The sequence below is a fragment of the Rissa tridactyla genome, chromosome 11 (assembly GCF_028500815.1).
Source record: "Rissa tridactyla isolate bRisTri1 chromosome 11, bRisTri1.patW.cur.20221130, whole genome shotgun sequence".
Lineage (NCBI taxonomy): Eukaryota > Metazoa > Chordata > Aves > Charadriiformes > Laridae > Rissa > Rissa tridactyla.
The window spans coordinates 11,971,329-11,992,346 of NC_071476.1; the positions used below are offsets into that span (position 1 = coordinate 11,971,329).

The 21,018-nt window shown below is 51.8% G+C and overlaps 1 protein-coding gene across 3 annotated transcripts in view; it reads right to left on the minus strand.

Annotated features, from left to right (window-relative positions):
- SH3PXD2B (SH3 and PX domains 2B) overlaps positions 1 to 21,018 on the minus strand; it is a 77,336-nt gene that overhangs the window by 19,549 nt on the left and 36,769 nt on the right. For all 3 annotated transcript variants that reach the window (XM_054217292.1, XM_054217291.1, XM_054217290.1), the window contains exons 4-5: positions 14,220 to 14,296; positions 9,873 to 9,964 (exon numbers count right to left, since the gene is read on the minus strand). In XM_054217292.1, the coding sequence (XP_054073267.1) occupies positions 9,873 to 9,964; positions 14,220 to 14,296 (169 nt within the window). The remainder of the gene's footprint in view (positions 1 to 9,872; positions 9,965 to 14,219; positions 14,297 to 21,018) is intronic.

Consider the following 21,018-nt stretch of genomic DNA (forward strand, 5'->3'; position numbering starts at 1 on the left):
CTGGTTTTTCTATTCTTTCCTTCTATTATTTGAATGTTGCCAAGAAACATGGTTGCTGAAGAGCCTCAAACCCAGGGCAGAAGCACAACCCTCTTCAGGCACAATGAAATTTGGGGCATTTCATGATCGAAAAGCAAACAAATCCAAATTCCAAATCAAGGAAAATATGGGCCCAGAAAAGCCTCAAAAAATCATGGGTAAAAAACCAAGACACCCAACCAGCCTGAAACCCAAAGAAATGCACCAGGCCTGTCCCCAGCCCAACCATGGTGGTCCATGTTGCCACAAAAGGGCTCTCAACACTTCCACATAATTTGCTGCTGTGGCCTTGAAATGCTGCTGTAGTGTGGGGTGATGGTAGCCTGCTCCCTGTTCACTTACAGAGGAGACTGCTTTCCCTGCTTCTGAGACTACACGTGTGACGGATCAAGACCATCTGGCTAAGATAGAATATTCTGGTACCAGAAGACAGGCATCAATCCTTGTTACTTCCAGGGAGAGTAAAAGCACAGAGCAGGCACTGGAGCTTCCAAGGAGGAAAACACTCACCTGGTGGTAAGGGGACCCTCCTGAGGCTTCGACCTGCTGACCACTGCTTGGAGAGGCAGCTGGACCAGCCCAGATGGACCCCAGGAGACCCTTCACCTGCTTACCAAGTTCACTGGCAAAACAACCTTTTCCTCTCCCTCCCCTTTTTTTTCAGGCCGAGCAGGGAAATCCCTCCACGCTCTGCAAGAAAGCCAGCCAGAGCTGGCCTACTCTTTGTTCTCTTTCGAGCTTATCTGCATTTTCAGACCATAATTATTGCAGACATTTTACTCCCCGAGAGCGATGGGGTGATGCCAGGACTTGGCTGCCTTCAAAGACTGACCACCCACCCTGGCAATGCGTTCTGCTCGCAGTGCCTTATCCTCCCAGTCCACCCTTCCCTTTGCACCTTAAACCTCCGGTACTCATCCATGGAGCTATCAATGAAAATAAATCAAATGCAACAAAGATGGACTAGAAACAAATGGGACATTGTTGTTTAGAAACTGGAAACTATCTGTTAAGTTCAGAGATCACAGAACTGTACAAAGACCTGAATACCATGGCCCAGGTACAGAGACCAGTGGAGGAATCTATTGGAGCATCCCAAAGACATTTCTAAACAGAGACCACATTGCAGAGCTAAATCAGAGTTTATCAATAAGCCCCATTAAATTTACCCCAGCTCAGTGGTACGGCGGGGAAGGGAGGCAAAGCAAGGCCAGATGAGCGCGCTGGAAATCAGCAGGTGGGCATGGCACCCTCGTGCTGATGGAAATAACTGTTGTTTTTCCCCTGCCATCTGCTAAACCTATTACTGTAACTCATCCCCCTGTTTCCTTTCACCGGCTGCTCCGTCTGAGTGAGGGGGCAAGGAAGGAGCTGCAATTTCACTTTGCTGCTGGGTTGTTCCTGGCACGGATACAAAGAGCTGCAGGTCTGAAGACCAGCAGCCCCAGCCCACCGCCTCAGAGGGGACAAGAGCTCAGACAAGACAGGAAACAGCAATAAACTCCCGGCAGCATCTCCTCCTCCTCCATTCCCTGTGGACCAGAGAAAGGCATGCAGCAGAGCCTGCATGCACAGCTCCCTGGAAACCGGTGGCTCCAGAAGAAGAGAAGGAAAGGCCAGTCTGCCTTCCACTGTGAAACTCATTTAGCTCTCACCCCCACAACAGCCAGGCTGTGCAGATGAACCAGGCACCCACAGCACAACTACAAGGCAGTGATACACAGCTATAACTGTGTGCCACCAACAGGTCCTACAAAGCTTCCCAGGTGGCAAAACCCACAACGGGTTCTCCAGCTGCTTCTCAGGACTGTCCCAGCTCCTTGTCGGGAGCACTGAAGGCGAGGGGTCCTGTATGACTGGAGTCTCACTAAAAGCACTGAGGCAACAAGACAGTCTCAGGGTGCAGTGGGCTGACTTCAGTGTCCTTCAAGAACCTAATAATCCCCCAGTGCAAACCTGAAAGGAAACTCTTACACATGGAGAACTCGGCACTAACTAATACTCCCATGTCACTTTTTTTTAAGAAAAAAGAGTCCGATTTCTCAAGCATCTTCTCTAGCGTATCAGACAGCATCCCCCTCGATCCAGTGATGGGAAGGAGTGAGATGGGGAGCACAAGGCTGCAGTGAGGGTATGAGGGAAAGCTAACAGCTTGGGAGGTAGCTTCAGAATAAACAGAAGCTGGCTGTTCTTCAGCAATATGTAGGTGAGCTGTTAAACTGCTTACTGCAGGACGTTGCGGACACTGAAATCTTCATGGGCTTACAGGGTCGTAATTCAAGCAAGAAATGTTAAATAAAAAACATAAATTATAAAACCAAGAAACCCCTAAAGGCTAGAACATTGTCTAGAGAAGAACTTACAAGCTTGCTTGACTTTAAACTCCTTCCTAAGGCACTCACATTTGGTGGCTGCTTAGCTCCCCCCGCGGTGTGCTGCAGCGAGGCGGCTCTGAGGTTGCCCCGCAGAAGAACCCACCTTGCAGTGGGACTCGTGGGAGGAAGGTGCCCCGACACACGGCTCGGGGACCTCAGCACCACCCCTTCTCCTGCTGCCCCACAGCCCTGACCACAGCCAGCTCACGGAGCTGGAGAGGGACAGTGGAGCACCGACACACGGACAACAACTCCAGTTGCTGCAGGGCCAACCGCACAGGAGCCACGATCAACATGCACGATGAGACAGGTCTGAGGTCATCATTCCAAGAAAACATCTCCCACAGAAAAAACCCCAGCTCTTGGCAAAAAAAACCCCTTCTGTAACACAGTAATGCCATCAAAATAGCTATCAGGAGGTAGTTCATCTTGTATGTATTCAGGAAGCTTGGAGATGTCGGAAGTCTTAGCAAAGTTTATGCAGACGAGACAGACTGAGAACCGGGGTACAAGAGAGCTCTTGTTTGGGAGAACCGATGTTCAGCAAATGCTCCACTGAGCACTGAATGGAGGCCCTGTCCCCCACGCGGCAGTGCCCGTGCCACCCCCATGTTTAACCACTGGAGAGTCGGCCAAGCTGAACCTCCGGGGCTCAGCAAGCTGCCCTGTGAGCACAGGAAACCAAGTGCTCTATCCATGCAAGGACCTGCCACGGGCACAATGCGTATTTTTGCAGAGTGGATTCAACCCGTCTGATATTTCTGTCTGCTGCCACCTAGGAAAGACAGCTGTCAACAGAGAGTGAAGGAGACCACTATTTTGGAGCTGAGATCTAGCCCGAGCTCCTCGTGAATTCGCACGTAGGCACCAGCAGAACTGCAAGAGAAACAATTCATTAAACATGCTGTAATTTGTCTGGATAGCGGCACATGGCTCAAAAGCCACAAGCCAGTAACTGTCCTTATCCAAACCAACATCCATCAACTCATCCATCAACATTTACCAGCAAAAGTTCTTGGAATGGCTTCCTAGATGGAACAGTCAATCCACCTTGGAGCAGGGACCTGAGCCTCCCCTTTTTCTATTAAATCCCCTGTCACCTGGTCCAGTTCTTGCCCGTATTATCCCCCAAACACCACACAAGGGTGACAAGGAAAAGGTTTGCTCCTGGAGCAGCTCAACTACGAGGAAAGGTAAACACACAAAAAGCTACGGGGAAGCAGAAAGAGACGAGACTTGCTTCTGGAAGACAGTGGCTACAAGTTTGCACTTCTAATTTATGGAAATAGGGGAAAGGAACAGATTTGGTCCCTGCTGCAATAATGGCAAGATTTTTCTGCCCAGCATCTTCTTCTGGCACTTTCGACCAAACAGAAATCTTTTACCCACCGACGTCTGCCGTGGCCCTAAGCAGAACCTTTCAATTAGTCCATACGGGAGACAAGCTGGCACAGTCGGATCACATCAGGGCTGATTCTCATTTTAGCCCAGTTCTCCCCTCTCTGATTTATTGGGGCTGGTGCCCGCCTGGAGTCCCTGTCAGTCTGCGTGCGGGAAGCAATCCATTACTGCGACTGCCAGTGCCACCCCCACCTAACGGCACGTCACCAGGGCTTCGGTATAAATAGAATAAAGATGGGCTGCTGAAGTTGCTGCAGGCATAACCTCGTTAGCAGCATACGCTTCCTCATCTGGTCGGGTCCCAGCTCGTTAGCATGCACCTTCCAAGCCTGGATCGCACAGGCAGCCCCCGGCCATCACGACCCTTTGCTGATTCAGCAGAGCTGGGATTCAGCCCACACGTGGGACCTGGGTCCCGCCCGTCCCCCTTCTCCCACCGGTGATGCTTTCCCTGGCACACGGCAGGGAGGAGCGGGGTTTCTCCCTCTGCACTTGGTCCTCCACCCCAGCAAGGAAAACATGCACAGCAGCAGAGCTGAACTGCCCTTGAAACACTCCCAAATCCTCCCGCTTTAGCCAAGGGCTGGGGATGCGAGCTCAGAGGGTGCCTGCACATACATAAAGGAAGGAAGAAAGTAATTTTTAAAAGCTGTCCAAGGCTGCGGCTGCAATGGAGTTTGCCCGGGGTGTGTTTGCCCAGAGGAGCTGCAATGCTGCAGCCGCACACGGCAGCCAAAGCGACAGCGACATTTCGCTGGTGCCCTGGGGGAACAAAGAGCTCCAGCAGGCCAGGCTTGTGGAAAGATGGAGAAAAGGGGCCATTCTCCAGTAAGCTGGGAGAAGGAAGGGAGGAGAGTCCCTCCCCATCTTTCCTGGAGCCCCTTTAGGCACTGGAAGTGGCTCTAAGGTCTCCCCGGAGCCTTCTCTTCTCCAGGCTGAACGCCCCCAACTCTCTCAGCCTGTCCTCACAGCAGAGAGGCTCCAGCCCTCAGACCATCTTCGTGGCCTCCTCTGGCCTTGCCCCAACAGGTCCATGTCCTTCTTGTGCTGAGGTGGAATGAAAATATAGTTCCTCAGTGCTTCCCTTCTCCATTTTCAGTGTCTTTGGGGTGTACAACCATAAACTGTGGCAGCCACCAAGACCCAGGAGCGCTGGGAAGCCGGGGCAGGGACCCACTGCGGTGAACGGGACCTGTGTTAGCAGATCAAGGGCAGAGGGACACCCTCACCTGCCTCGGCTGCTTTCCTGCCAGGAGAGGACCAAACCCCAGAGGCCACCTTCTAAATCAGAACACAGTCCCGCAGCAACGCCGCTGGCTGAGACGGCAGCAGGGAAAGCCACCCACTCTCGCTTCACATGAACAGCTTTGAAGATCCGCTCAACTGGGAAGCAGCAGCCCAAGCGATGTGCACAAGTGCCTTTCCTGGAGGTTGTTTGCTTAGCGGCAGCAGGAGGAGGTTTCCCATCCATCTGCAGACTAGGCAAGTCAGGCGCGGGGTTTCTCTGGTTCCCACCACCCCGCGGCCCACCCAGCAGGCGGAAAGCACTGCTCCCAGTACACCTATTTGGGTGGTAGAGGCTGGGAAAGCCAAGCAACGCCAACGAGCGGGGAGGAGCAGCAGCTGAAGTTCATCAGCCAAACCCTCAGCTGGGGTCTCCAAAGACAGGATGAGCACAGATGTAATGCCAGGTGCCGCAGTCTCCACTGAGACACGGGCTCCACCTCAGCTATCATCTGCTCTTGTAGAGGTCATGAGCCCTTAACAAGCCTTCAGAGAGCCCTGGTGCCCACCCCAATTCTGCGCTAAGCCTCGTGTGATGTCCAGGGCAGAGGGTGCGCATCAGCCTTTGGCCCTGCCCTCCCTTTGCAGGAGACCTGCTGGATGGACAGACCCAGCAGGTAAGGATGAAGATACTTCAGAGAAGAGGAATTTATGCCTTTTAAAGACATCAGGACCTCCTGTAGCTGGTAGCTTTCAAAGTGTGAATCCACAGCCCCCAGAGTGAGGAGGGGTGCTCAAGGACATCTTTTAAGCACATTAAGAGACAGTAAATTTCCTCTACACATGCCTGTGCTCCCACTGGAGAAAAAAAAAATCGGTTTCATAAGCTAAAAGGTTCAAAACAACAACTTTAAGCATCTTATATATGATGAGATGCTCAGCTACCAAAAAGAAAGCAAGGAAAGATGCTTTTAATGAAGGGTGCCTCCCATGGCCAGGGGCACCTCCTGTACTGAGGGCAGCAGATCCGCAGCCCCTGGGCAGCAGCACGATGCTGGCTCCTTCCCCAGCGTGCTCCGCTTGTACACTGTGGACAATTATTAAATAATCACTTAGTGTCTTGCTTCACTACGGAGTTAACCTGGGCTCCTGCATGTCCCAGAGCCGAGATTCAGCTGGCGAGGAGGGTTAGCAGCTGAATGCCTTGACTCAGCAGTGGCTTTGTGCCCAGCTGTTCAGACTTCCCCAGCCTTATTCCAGAAACTCTCTGCTGTGGCTAAAAACAGCTTTAAATTGGAAAAGGGTGGATGGGAGGTAAGGGGGATGCATGCAGCAACTTCCCACCTCAACAGCCAACCATCCTGCTGTTGGTCAAACCTGCTGAGATATGCAGGGAGCAGGAATTTGATGATTTCTCTGCTTTGAAACTACGGTTTTCATCGGGCTTCCATCCAACACCAGGGAGAAAAATACCACATCCCCACAGATTGCTAACTTTCCAGAGGATTTCTCTTTCCATAACCATTTCAGTTCTCCCTCCACCCCCACCACTGCTCTGTGGAGTCACCTTTTCCCAAAAGTAACCAACCCCTCCGGATTACAGCCCCACTGACCCACCACCAGGCAGCCCTCCGAGGTAGAAGCAGTTGAGTTAGTTATCCCAGTCCAGAGCTTGCTGGACAGGCATCCACGTCACGAAAGCCACCGATCATCACTGCCAGCAGAAACACCACAACCTCAATCCACTCTCCTGTTTGAAGTGGTCCCTCCGGGCAGGAGGATGCTGGAAAGTTGGCGTGTGTGTGCGGAGGGGATGGAGCAAGGGCTTCACCTCCCTCTTCCAGCCCCCCAACTGCTGGAGACTCCTGTCTCAGCTCCGCTTTCCACTGTGATCTGCTGCCCAACTGGAAGCGACGGGGGGAAAAGGATGCACAAAGTCAGCATTTGACTCTTTCCCTCTCCGCTCAGTCCTTGTCCACTTGATCTCCCTTTATGCACGCCAGCGGCAGGGCTGGGGCTTGTAGAGCAGGCGAGAGACTGAAAAGGGCAGAAGGAACTCACGTTGCAGGGCTGGCAGCCACCAGTGATCTCGTTTTGTTGGTGCTCCCAACAGTGCAATGGGGCACTGAAGGGAGCTGCGCAGAAGGAAAGGAAAGCCCTGTCTCAGCCCAGGAAGAGCTCCAGCACTGGGGAAAATAGACACTGCAGGGGCCCAGAGATAGATGCATGGGCTGTCCAACCTCCTCTTTCCATTCCCAAACGCTACCAGATCCAAGGACTAAATTCATCCTTTGGAGTTAAACCCAGAGCTCCATACACTGCAGTCAACCGTGGCCCCTGAAAGTGGTTTCACATTTTGGGGTGATGCGAGTTAGGTGGATCTTCTACCCCTGCTCCAGAAAAAAAAAATTAAGCAGAGGGTGCATCCAACAGTGCTCGAGGGCACGTCCCCTTCACTGCCACCAGCCGCCACTGCCATGGGCGTGCTGTGACCTGCGGTGTCAACTGGGGAAGCCGAGGCGAGGGACAGGGAGCAGAAGGCTCCCAGCCACGGTGCCACGAGAGCGGCTGCTTGGCTTGGCACCGAGCATGCTGACCAGTCCTTTTTTCCTGCCCTCATTCCCACTTTTCAGCCACCCAGCATAAAAAGCTGCCTTTTTTTTTTCTGGGTTTTTTTTTTTTTTTCTTTTTTTCTCCCCACACTGTTCATGGCCTGGTTCCCTTTCAAATTCCCGGAGAAAAGTATTTATCTGCTGGATGAATGATGACATCCGGCCAAACCCCAGACACGCCATCACGTCTGATCCAGCCCAGCCGTCTATCACAGCCCTCATCTCGTTATTGGTACGCTGGCGGCCGGCCAGCACTCGGGGCTCGGGAAAGGGCTCCCACCAATCTCTCCAGAGGAGAGAGTCAAGGACTTTTATTAATTAGCATTTTGAATTGTAGCTAATAAATACCCCTCTGGCATTCAGGCTGGGATAGGAAACACAACAGAGACGTCCTTGAGATGCTGTAGCATTCTGCTGCTGGAGGCAAATGGACAAGAGTCACCTGCTAAGTCCTTCTGCAAGCTGCAAGCTCACCTGTCCTCCCTGAGAGGAGCAGGCAGTGGGACGGAGCACGACCCACTGCCGGCTTCGGTGGTGCATCACCCACTCACCCATCCAGCACTGCCATGGCTGAAGACTCACAAACACAGGGCAATTTTGCAGTGAGTGCAGTTTTGCACCTGGGAGCTGCTCAGCGGTCCCGCAGGACGCTGTGGGATGTATATCAGGATGGACCCCGCAACACCAGCACACGCTTGGGATTGGACTTTGGGCTGGTGCCTCCGCTCCCCTTGTCTGTTGGACCCAAACCAGGGAGACAACGAGGGACGCAGCACCGGTCGCTGCTTGGCCGGACAACCAGGAGCTACAGCCTCAAATGCAGCTGAGCTGCACCACTCTGGGGCTGACGCTCAGCACCCAAAGGTCTCCGCATCTGAATGTGCTCCTTGTTCTGGCCATGCCACAGCCCCCACCCCGCCTGATTTCTGGCTCAGTCTACACGACAAAATAAAGGTGAGGAAACCAGGTGCAGGGCTGAAGCTGCCCTTATTCCACCACATGTGACAGTGCCTCACCACCCTCTCATGCAGGCATCCAAGACTCTTGCACCGGTGGCCCCCCAAGTCCCAAAATAGCCCCAGGGCTGTTAACCCCTGTGATAAACCCCCACCCAATGTTCTTGCAAGCTCATCTTTTCCTCGTGCCTCTTGCTTGCCCCTGAGCTGCCGCCTCGGCTGAGGGATGCCCGCCAGGGTGGCAGGTTAAGTGGTGAGCAATAGCTGGGCAGGACGGATGAGAGCGCCAGCTGACAGCAAGCAATTAGTTAATGGGCTCCAGGGCCCTCAGACCAATCTCATCAAGCTGCAGGAGGAACAATGACAGGCCAAGCAAATAGACACAGGAGCCAAAAGAGGAAAGCAGGGATGGGGGGAAAGGGGAATTAAGAGAGGGAATGAAAAAAATCGAAAATGCAGGGAGAATATATAGTCCACAGAAGCGTAATACTTAGCTGGAGACCTGAAAGGCTCAGCGTTGCTGCTCAGAGGAGAAAAACAAAATCTCTTTATCTCCCTCCTCACCCTTCCAATACAGAATGATGTCAAATCAATTTACTGCCTTTCCTCTCACAATTAATCAAGCCTCCTCCATTGCTCAACCTTCGGTAGAGCCGCGCATCGTGTCACATGCAGCATCAAGAGAGCAGCATAGCAGGAGATGGAGGCGGCTGCTCAGATTTATGCTGCTTGTGATTAGTAAGAGATGGGTGGCTCCTGGCCAAAGCAGCTCATAGTCACAAGACTTATAACCACACAGAGTTGCGTAAGGCACGCGAGATTCCTTGCAAACGTTCCTTGTTTTGCATGGAAAGACTCCGGAGCGTTGTTACAGATGGGGCTCATGGACATGGCTAAGGGAAAGAGCCTTTCAAACAAGGCAGAGGTTGTTAATAACCATGTGAAATGAGGCTTTTCAGACTGACCGTGTTTCTGAAACCAGCATTTGCGAGTAGAAAGTGGCTCGGGAGAAGAGCAACGCTTCATGGGGTCCCGGAGAAGTGTTTCCACTTCCCCACTGGAGAAGGCTACCCCAGGAGTGGGCAGAGGTGTCCACCTCGAGCTGCACAGCCCCTGTTCCCTCTGCAAGAAAACCTCCAAATCCCAGATATGTGACTCGCGGTGGGCACCGCTGATGAATGTCAGACTCTTATGGATACCAGCAAGTACAAGGTAGTTTGTGTTTCATCGCCATCCTGGTGGTGGCAGCTGCCCAACCAACTTACTCTTTGGGGGGCGTCAAGTCGTCAGGTCGTGTCTCAAAGAACTGGAGAACTTCCTCGCACTGGGAGATGTAGGGAGGCAGCTGGATGAGAGCCTGCGGATGAAACAGAGACACTGGTGACGGGAAGCATCAAGACTGAGGAAGGAGCTGAGGGAGGACAGGCCCTCAGGAGCACAGGGGGCTGGGTCACGGCATGAGGAGCTCGGCACCCACATGGCTCCCGGCACACAGGAGCGCAGAGCCAGGCTGGAGAGAGTACTGCAAACACACACCGCAGGAGAGCAAGCCACAGACAGCCCCCAGTTACACCCACCACACCGCCCCCAGCTGCAACTGAAGACTGAAGGAGAATAAGCAGAGACTGCCTAGGCCCTGCTTAGCCCAGCCCCAGCCTTTTGGACAGATGTGCCCTCACAGGGTAAGAGCCACTGAGACATCCATCCCAGCATCCAGCCTCCCAGCCACGGCAGGGCTCAGCTTCCCAGCTGTGCTGTGAGCAAGGAGCCATTGGGAAAGGCTGGGCAGTTAACACATGGCAGACTCTCAGTGTCATCAGTCCTGACCGGCACATCGCAAAAATGCTCTGCTGGGCATCGGCAGCTCAGGAAGAGAAGCAACAGGAGGCAAAAGCGTGGACGCCAGCCCGTCAGGGCAAGGGCTGGAAGGCTGCTACGCGTGCTGGCGCGTGGCAGGAGCTACAAACTGCCTTTTCTCCTTTCTCTTCGAGGAAGCCTGTTGCAAAAAGACAGGCTTCAACGGTAGGACTTGCAGGGTGAGAGTGTGCATGTCTGTGGGAGCTGGGGGCAGAGTCCGGGACAGCCACATTCGCCTTGGGCCAGAGCTCTTGTAGGTCCTTTCCGAGGTGGGCTGCAGCGAGGGCAGGGGCGGCGGGATGGGCGGCTGCCTGGCAGAGAGGGAATGGAGTCCCTGCTCTCTGCTCCTGGGAGGGAACAGAGTCACAGATGACGGTGACTGCAAAAAGTAAAAAAATATAACCAAACATGCAACTGAAAAAGGGCCGATTTGAAATCAGGGAGCAGTGCTGCAGCCTGACCTCGAGCAGATGTTTAACCAATTTTCTATATAATTCCCCCTCCCCTCCATTTGCTGTCACAGCAGTCTCGTGACAGCAGTGTAGGCAAACCAAACCTCCGCTCATTTCTGTACTGGAGACAACGCCACATCTGTAAAGCCCCGGGGTTACCACACAGATCAGATGTGGCTCCATATTGACCTAATTGCTGGCCCCCAAAAGCCCTTCCAGCCATTCAGCGTACAGTCAGTCACTGCCAGCACAGCAGACAGACAGACCACTAATCATGGGCCAGCTGCGATCAAGATCATGTGAGAGGCAGGAGGGAGCAAACGACTCCCTCTGCAGCTTTTGGGTCCAGGGAAGGGCTATTCAAAGACCAAGTTTTGCATGAATGCCATTCCCATGTGGGTACCGCTTCCCAGTTCCAGGCATCCCATGATCTACACAATTTCCCCCATGAAAAAATCACTCTGATTTTGTGGCCTGAAGAAGGCTCCGTGTCCTCTGATAGCAGGGGACGATCACAGAAAACACGCTGTGCTGGAAGGATGAGAGGCAAGACCCACAACTCATTTCTCAGGACACCTTGATGGAAGCCCACCTAGAGCTGACTGAGCTGGCACAGTGGTGGCTGAGTCAAGCAGGCCACCCTGCAGCTCAGCTGGCCATGGTCTACAGCAGCTATGGCCACCAAATCAAAAATATTGGCACAAATAGTGTGACGTCAGTCCCACCTCTGGCTCTGGCACCCAAAGGAGTGAATTGGGGAGGGCCTTCAGCACACAGCTTCAGCCCATGGTGCTGGAGCCACAGCAAGTCATTTTACCCGCCGTGCTGCCTGCAAGCCTGAAGAAACAGGTCATCTGCCAAAGACAGACAAGCACTGAAATCCATTTTCCAGGGAGTGAGAAAGGATTATTCTCTAGCAGCAACCTTTTTAGTGCTCCGCCCAGCCTTGTTGGGATAGAGCATCACAGCATCACAACTCCTTCAACAACCCTCCAACTAACACTTTCTCAAAATCCCTTAGACAGGAGGAAGGCAGTTCCCACACCAGGGAGAAGACCAACAGATGTAGAACAAAAAGAGAATAAATTGGAGAAATGGGAAGAAATTTCAGGCCTCCGCTCCCGCTCCTTGTCATTGCTATGGTTGTTTGAAGTCTCATTTGGTGACTGGTTGCTCTTACCAGTTGCTCTGATTCTTTGCTGCTTTTCTTGCACCTTACCTTAAATTACCATGTTTTTCAGCATGGCAAGAACTGGAACAGAGCCCTTCCGCAAGAGCACCGCCTTATGAAAGCAGTGGTTCCCTCCCTTGCTCCTCTCACCTACTTCCACCCCAAATCTCACCCACCTTCTTCCCAGGGCTCTCCCAGAGAACAAAGACACCCACTTCTCTTGCAGGACATGGCAAGCAAGCAAAAACTTTCTTACAGAGTCTTCTGTGGGAACTTGTTCACAATGTATTCACCTAACCCTCAATTCTCACTCAGCAGGGCCAAGCTGGAGGAGGTATTTTGTGTTTCTGTTCTGCACCACCACCATCCAAACACGTGCAACATCCACCTCCAACGATACACACGGCAGAAAGAGTGTGCTGGGACCCTGCGGCCGCGATCTGCAGCACGACGTGCCCAGGAGGGACGTCTCTCTGCTCTCGCCGACTCCTTGCTCATTGTACATCTCCGCAGCCTTTAGTCCCACACCCACCTTCAGCTCAGCAGCTTTACGGTTAAGTAGCAACAACTGGAAGGCCAGGCACAGTGTACATTTTATTACTTGGTAATGCATTAACGGGAGGAGGAGAGAGTGGCCCTCTAAGTGGGTCATATAACATCAGCCATTATGTTCCAGTTGTTAAGTCAAATGGATTCATTATATTTTATGCCATTAATGGCATCATTCTGAAAGAGACAGCTGCAGCATCTTATCACTTAGGGACTTTTTCTTCCCAAAAATTAAATTTATGGATGTGTGTGTCTGTACGTAGCTGGCACATTTCAGCGACTCAGGAGACAAGGGGCTGATCACCCCCAGCTGGAGCGCAGCAGTTACTCGCACCATCAGTTTCCCCCAGGCTCTTTGGAACACATAGGTCCAAGCACACCTTGCACTACATCTCCATCGCTCTGCTCTCATCTGCTGTCCTGGTCTGCAGTGGTTTTCACCCGCAGCCCCACTGCAGAGCTGTCAAGATGCATTTACTAATTCATCTTTATCCTTTGTACTTGTTATTCCAGCCACAACATCCCTCCCATAGGTCTGGCTGAGTCCCAAAACCCACAGTTCCGCCCCCACCATGCAAAATCCTAGGCCATAGTCACTGCTACTCCTCCCACACCTACAGAACATGATGGACATTTCACATTTCCCCGTCTTCTGCCTTGGGTTTTGCGGTCTTTGGATATGTCTTCAACAGCATTCATACTGGATTTTGGAAGCAGTAGACCTACCTCCGGACGATTTCATGGCTGCTGCACGTACTAGTGCACCTCTTTGATGTGATGAGATGTGGCATACTTTATTTTTGCAAAAATATTTTTTGTGGAATTCAGTATTTTGTTTTTCCCAGAAAAAAAATGCCCTTTTTATTAACACCATAATTTGCCTTACGCTTAAGCACAGTCTTCTGTTCTTCAAGAGTATGGGGCGAATCATCTCAGCCTTATCAAGGAAAGGACATAGAGCCAAAATACAGTTGATTGTCTATGACGAGATAATCTCTCTTGGCTTCCAATAATTTTCTGCAGGCACAAGGCATCTTACCCCTGCGCAAGTAACTGTTTTGCATAACCAATAACAGGAGTTTATGTCCCATTTTGGGACCATCCCACCAAAAAAATGCTGTCTTTACATAAAACGGCAGGTCTGTTCCCAATAGGTGGGAAATGAATGGCTCTGGGAGGAGCCGCATCCCTCAAGCCTAGTCCTGCACACAACCACTTCACTCCAAACCTACCACCAGACAGGACACGGCCAGGCAGCCAGGTCCTCTCCGGCCCATCTGGAAATCTGGTTCTGGTTTGCAGCTTGAGAAAGAAGAGAAAGGGAAAGCACAGCAGCAGGGTGCAAGCTGGCGTGGAGCTGGGCCACCCTGCACCCTGGGTCTCCAAGCCCTCAGTACTAATCACGTGGAGTGAAAAGAGAAACAGGGGGTGGGTCTTCATCCCAGAAAGGGTTTGACAGTGAGGGATAGCCCTCACTCCCCGTTCTCCCAGCACTGGCACACCATTATATACGATCAGTCAAACAGGATTGAGCCTGATCAAGGTGGCTTCATCTTTGGTCGAGAGTAGAAACCTCCCCTTACCTTGCAGTATTCGTCGATGGGTATCAGGCGCTTGACTGCAACATCGCGGATGTGACTCCGTCGGAAGAGGATCTTTCCTGAAACAGGAGAGACGGAGAGAGAAGAACAGGTCAGCACAACACCCAGGAACACTCTCTTTTGAATCCCTCCGTCAGGACCTACCCCCTGTGCACCTTGTTCTCACCAAAAGCACCATCCCTATATGGAAGCATGTTCCCTCCCATGGATTAAACACCTTGTTAGAATAAAGTACGTTCAAAGTGGCAAGCGTGTTCAAGGAGAGAGAAGAGGAAACAATTACAAGCAAGCTGCGCCCCCAGCTTCTCTCACCAATGTGTCAATGATGGAGGAACCACCCCCATGAAATCACATGCCTGATACCTTACAGTCTGCCGGCATGCAAGTCCCGGGTGTACAAGCCCACTGGCAAATGCCAGAGATGCGGACATCCCTGCGACTGCCGGTGCAGGTGGGACCCTTGTTGTAGGCTCCAGGCTTGCTCAGGGCATCCGGGTCTAGTGTGGGCAGAAGCCAAGCCAGAGGGTTCCTCTCTGTGCAGCTCTCGTGTCGGAGTGGTCCTCAAAGCCACGGTGTCGGGACTGCAGCTCTGAGTCAGACCTATAGGATTTTCCTTCCTGTCTGGGGTTTATTTTTGTTCTCCATTAATAGGATCCTCTTGCCACTCCATTTCCTCCCCTCTGGCTTGTGGTACAGGCCTCTTTCCTTTGAAGTCTAATGAGTCCTAAATGCTTCAAGCTGCTTTCACAGGGAACAGCTTCTCTGGCATTTAATGACAAAAGCCATTAGCAGAGAGTGAAACAGATATGCAGAAAGGTGGCGATCAAAAGGACTGGTATGTGACAGGATTTCGGACTGGCACTTCCCAAAGCACCAGGAACACACACACTGGCACTGGTTGCAATATAATCACCTGGAAAATTGTGTTTTGCGGGAGCGAAGTGGCTCGTAACGAAGTTCCCTGAAGTTCCTCGTGACATCTCCCATACTGCAGGGAAGTCTCTTTTTGTCCCTACTTGGGTTTCCAGTCCCAGCACCAAACCCACAGAGAGCATCTGATGTGTCTGGCCATGCAATCCCTTCACTTATCAACGAGGTGACCATGGGGCAACCCAGAAGCCAAACTCCCCTCACAACCAAATACCAACACACCCTCTTTGCAAGCAACATGAAAAGCACTCTGGAGAGTCACGCAGCCCTTTGCTGCACCACGACTAGCATCAGCCCCTACAGCGAGCCTTCACAGGAGCCACAGCACTGCTGGAACCGAAGGCTGGATGCTACCAAGATACTCACGAATAGGACGTGTTAAAATGGCCACACGCTTATCAAAATTTTAAAACCAGGGGCCGGCTCACTCCTCTGCTTCTCCGTGACTTGTCCAGGATCTGGAACATGCCTGACTTGTGCAGCCTGCCAATGCATTTTTTAAGCAGAGATGAACTAAGTCAACCCAACCTCAGCTCGCAAGGACCGTGAATCAGAACTTTGTGGAGGAGCCAAATCTCCTGCTAGGCTCAGTTAATGCAGAATGCCTTCGAAACCGGACCATCCAAGGGAGCACACAGCAATCACACTCAGTGCTAGCTCTGTACTTGCCCTCCAGTGAAATGCAAAGGGTCGGGCCAGCTCATACCAGAAGGATTGCTTCTCATTTCTGTCCCGCTGACAGCGAGGGGCTGAGGCATCCATGGTGGGAAACGCTCTGCTCTGAAACGCATTCCTTCTCACAGCCTGCCGGAGCCAAGTCTGGCAGTCTTTACGATACAGTGAAAAAAAAATAATAATACCCCTCTATTCAATCTGTCTTTTAGATTTTGAGGGTGAACAGCCTGGGAACACATAAGCTGTCTGGAAAGACTGGGAGCGATAACCAGGTCAGAGCTCCTTTCCTTGCCTATAGCAATTATTTTCCATCAGACAAGCAAATGATCAACAGTTTTCCCTTCTCATCAGCAATCACGGCATATTTGCCGCATAGGTTTCTATTTGAATGATGATTTTGAAAAAGATGAATGGATCGCAACGGTTTTGTTGGCAATTGTAAGGAATAGCTGTTTTGGCTTTGTGGCTGTCAGAATGAAATCACTGATGGGTGGGTACATTATAAATGTCTGAAATAATAAGCTCTGGGTGTGGGAATATTTAAATGTTTAACAAACAGATGCTAGTGAATAATAATAAAAAGAACATAGTTTTGGGGAATAAATACATCACAACAACTGAAGTGATCTTAAATTAGCCCAGGCACAGAGCATATGAACCAGCAGGAAATCCAGCTCCTCTTTTGATTTGCTCTAGATCTAGTATTTTTCAACAAGGAAGTTTATTTTGTAACAAAAAGTTGGTTTTTTATCAAAGTGCCTAATTAACATAATTGCAGAACCTTCAGTGCTGCCAAATACAGCTACATAAATCCTTGACTTGAAAGGCAAGAGAGAGCAGGAAACCGCTTCCCTCCTGGAAGGGAAAGATGGGCAACTGCCTCGGTCAATGAGGTACAACATTCTCCTGGGCACATTTTCCTTCGGCCGTATCTGCAAAAACGGAAGAATGGCGCTGCCTGCTCGGGCTTCTCATGTGGCCAAAGACCATATAATGCAAGAGAAATGCATGACATTATTCATCTCGTATCTGCACCCCCCATTGCTGTAGCTCCAGGGGACACAGCAAAGGCAATGGTGCCCATCACCCACACCTTGTTCTAAGCGTTCTCTGCTTTACACTTTTTTTGGGCCCCCTCCAGGAGCTTGTAAGGAGTCCCAGTCTAGCACCTGGCTTACTGCCCTGCTAATCCTCCAGGTGGCTTCTTTTCCTCCTCCCCATAGCAGATAGTCCTTCATCGTGAAAGAGAAGGTTCAGGATTAGCTCCTCTAGATCCTAAAGAAAACACATGGCAAAGAAACGGACAGATGGGCCAAGGCAAGAGAGAAGGTAAGTCTGAACACTGCGTTGGGTAATCGCTGCCCTGGCCTCTTCCAACCAGCAGCCTGACACGCAGGTACTGTGCAGAGAAGGGCTCGGTTGCTGGCCCAGCTTTGGCACGGTGTAACATAGCTCCAGGCAAAGGCAGGCCACGCAGAACAGTGAGGAGAAACATCTGCACAGAAAGATGCCAGCAGAAAAGAGGGAAAGGTCTCTGGGGCTTGATTTTCCACGATGAAGTTTCCCAGTTGGCTGAACTGTTCACTCAGTAAATCTGCAGCGTGAGAGATGCAGAGCGACAGCGGAGGGGGAGCAATCTCAGCTGCCGTCGTGGTATCTAGCAAGAGCAAGGACAGCCTTGATGCCGTTCGGATCCTTGACTCCTGGATGCCTGCAAACTCAGCAAAAGTTGCTCCAACGTGAGAAAAATAACCACCACCTCTACCTTTTAAGAACATCCTTTGGCGAGACTCACTTTACTCCTAAGATCCTCATAGCAGCGCTCCTGCCCTCCGCCTCCATGTCCGCATGAGAAATACAAAGGGAAAAACATGTGAAGGACGGCAATTCCGCACATCTTGCTGATTAGTGGGGTTTTCCATCAGCTGGTAAGGTCAGTGCTGCTGCAGGCTCCACTTCACCAGGTTCTCACTCTTGCCACAGCTCAAGCACTCAGAAATCAGTAGATTTTCTTATTTACACACATAATGTTACGCATGAGTGATCAGAGCAATGAGTCTCCCTCCCTGCTAGCACAAGAAAGTCACCGCACAAGGAAGTGTGATAAAATACACTGTCCTTTATACACGCAAACAAAGCTGCGAGTAGACCGAACGTTTATCACCTGGGAATGTGTCAAGTAAGTTGATTTTGGAAAAAGCAGGCAGAGATAAGGCACTACTACAGAACGGCTGCCCTGGCACATCTCCCTGTGCAAGAAGTACCCAGACTCCAGGCCATGCTGCCTGTTGCAGCATGGACAAGGAGTAACGGTTTTAAACTAAACAAGGGAAGATTTAGACTAGATATAAGGAAGAAATTTTTTACAGTGAGGGTGGTGAGACACTGGCATAGGTTGCTCAGAGAGATGGTGGACGCCCCATCCCTGGAAACACTCAAGGGCAGGTTGGACGGGGCTTTGAGCAACCCGATCTAGTTGAAGATGTCCCTGCTTATTGCAGGGGGGTTGGAGTAGATGACCTTTAAAGGTCCTTCCAACCCAAACTAATCTACAACTAATTCTCACCCTGCTGCTCTCCCCAGGCCCCCCCAGCCCTGTGAAGGAGAAGCACCGTGTCCTTCCCATGCCATACATGCGGTGCTGAGCTGACGCCTGGGCTGCGGCTAAAGCCAGCTGTGCTCTTCAGAGACAGCTTCCAAGCAATCGAGGCTTTCACCTACCCAAAGAAAAGACGAATTGAAGAGTAACAAAGCAGCAGAAGACATGTCTCTGTCTCCCGTTGCCGACTCAAGCATTTGTTTACTTGTTTTATCTCCTTGTTGACCCTGGTTTGTTTTTACAACCAAGCAAATACCAGAACAGGCGCTTCAGCACTGAGGGCACCAGCTGGTTCTCAGAGGGGGACTGGGGAGGGGGAAACCTAATAAAAAGGTCCCAGCCTATCACAAAGCCAACCTCTGGCCACATCTGAAGGACTTCTGGGTCAGAAGCAAGCGCCTCGTCTCCCCGGCTCAGCAGCAGCAGGGCAGAGGGGGGGAGACCTTGCAAGCAGCCTGGAAGCATGGCTCTGGGCTTTTCTCTTCCCTGGCCAACCCCTACCCTCCCTCTTTTGACCCGCCTGGCACCATCGGCTCAGCTCTCCACCCAAATTGTCCCAGTGCTTCTGCTTCTCCCCTTTGCCACCCTGAGCGCTGGGCTGACGGCAGGGAGCCGGCAGTATTCTTCACCCTGCTGGGGGCGAAGCCTGGAAAATCACGGTGCCCTTGATGCTGTTTTGAGGCTCCATCAGTCAGTGGATAGAGTTCACAACCTCCTGGGATGTGATGCTCCCCAGTTAGAAAGCTGTATGTCCCACCAACACAACCATGCTCCTCCTTTCTTCCCTTCTCCTGAGGCAACACTCCTCTCCCACCACTGCTACTCATTTCCACCCACCGTGGCCAAGAGGCCCACTACTCATTATCAAGAGTTCATCCAACATAATGGATAAGCAGCAGATCCATCCAGTACACCCCTGTGAACCTCATGCCAGCCAGCACTGTCCCACAACAGCTGCTGTCCCAACTGTCCCACCCTAGGGAGAGTTTTCCTGTAAACCACCAGCATGGTTTCCTTCAAATACCACCTTAAAATCTTCCTTTGCCACAATCCCTGCGCTCCTTTCCCCCACAAAACCCCACCGTGATAGTCCTTCCTCTGATACAGTCTGGCCAGGACACCGGGGGACAACCTGCTGGCTTTTACATCCTATCCAGCAGTGAACTCGCTGGAGCAGAGGTTGCCCTTCTGCATTTACACTTCACATCACTGGGCTCAGGCCTTCAACAGCAGAAATAGAATCATAGAATCATTTTGGCTGGAAGAGACCTTTAAGACCATGAAGCCCAACCGTCTACCCAGCACTGCCAAGTTACCACTAAGCCATGTCCCTCAGCACTACATCTACATCTTTTAAATACCTCCAGGGATGGCGACTCAACCACTTCCGTGGGCAAATAACATTGGTGTGCTGCCTCGTACCCAGCTGGGCAGGAGGAGGAGGTTGGTGCCCACCACCCGCTCGCCTGTCATCCCTGCGGGGCATGAGCTCTATCCCCCATGCAGTGGAGCTGGCACCAGCCAGAGAAGGTCCACTGAAGGTGCTCAGTCTGCCCACCTTCCTCTTGTGGCAGAAAGCTTCTGCCCTCCCAGGACCGGAAGAAGCCCCTTTTGTGGCTAATCAAGGCTGCTCTTCTTTATCTGATTGACTGAGAGCAAAGGGTGCTGCTGCAGCAGCTCCGGAGAGGGGGCTGCAAAGCGATGGATGCAGCATGGCCCCCCTTGCCTCAGCCATTCATCAAGGACTGCAAAGTGTCAGAGGAGAGCTTCGGGAAAGGGCCGATAAGGAATTCGGGTCTCCAGCAGTATGAGATAGAGCAGGCAGGCCACAAGAGCTGTTAATCTCTCCAAACAAACAGGTGGGGAAACAGAGCTCTGCAAATTATTCCCTCCTGTGGGAATTCTCCAGACAGAGCTGAAGTTACACTGGGGAGTAAGGAACCGAAAAAAACGAGGCAGAGGGATTTCAACCAGCAAAATGGCTGAGGCTCCTCTTCAGCCAAAGGCTGTTACTGGATCTCAAGCAAGCTGGAGGGGCAGAGAACCCAAACCACATCACCCTGCCGATGACGGCCGTGAACCAAGCCAGATATTTCAAGAGTGGAAAACCGCCTGTGCCTCTTACTTTACCCTGAAGAACTCCCCACCACTCTCCCCCCACCCCACAGCCTCGGAAAGAATTCACTTCTCTGCACCTTTCAAATCACATCCAGATTTTCCCTGGCACAGGTTCCAAACTCACTTCAAAAAAAGGCAGCCCCAAATGTACATATAATTAATCCCAGCCCAGGGAGCAGCCAGCTACGTGGGCTACTCCTAGGATGGGGAAGCAGGCGTGGGAGACGGCGTTTCCAGGAGCCCTGCACTTAGCATCTGTTTGGCAAAGTCCTGCACTGTGCACATATCCTGGCGAAAAGGAGGGGGACCAGGAAAGTGCCTCCGGGGCCGTCCTGGGTATAGAATAAGCACAGAGTCGCATACGTTGTGAAATGAAGCCAAATCAAACAGAGCCGCTATCAAGGCAGCCCCTTACACTCTCATGGTTTGAGATCCTGCTGCAGCAGGAGCAAAATGTTC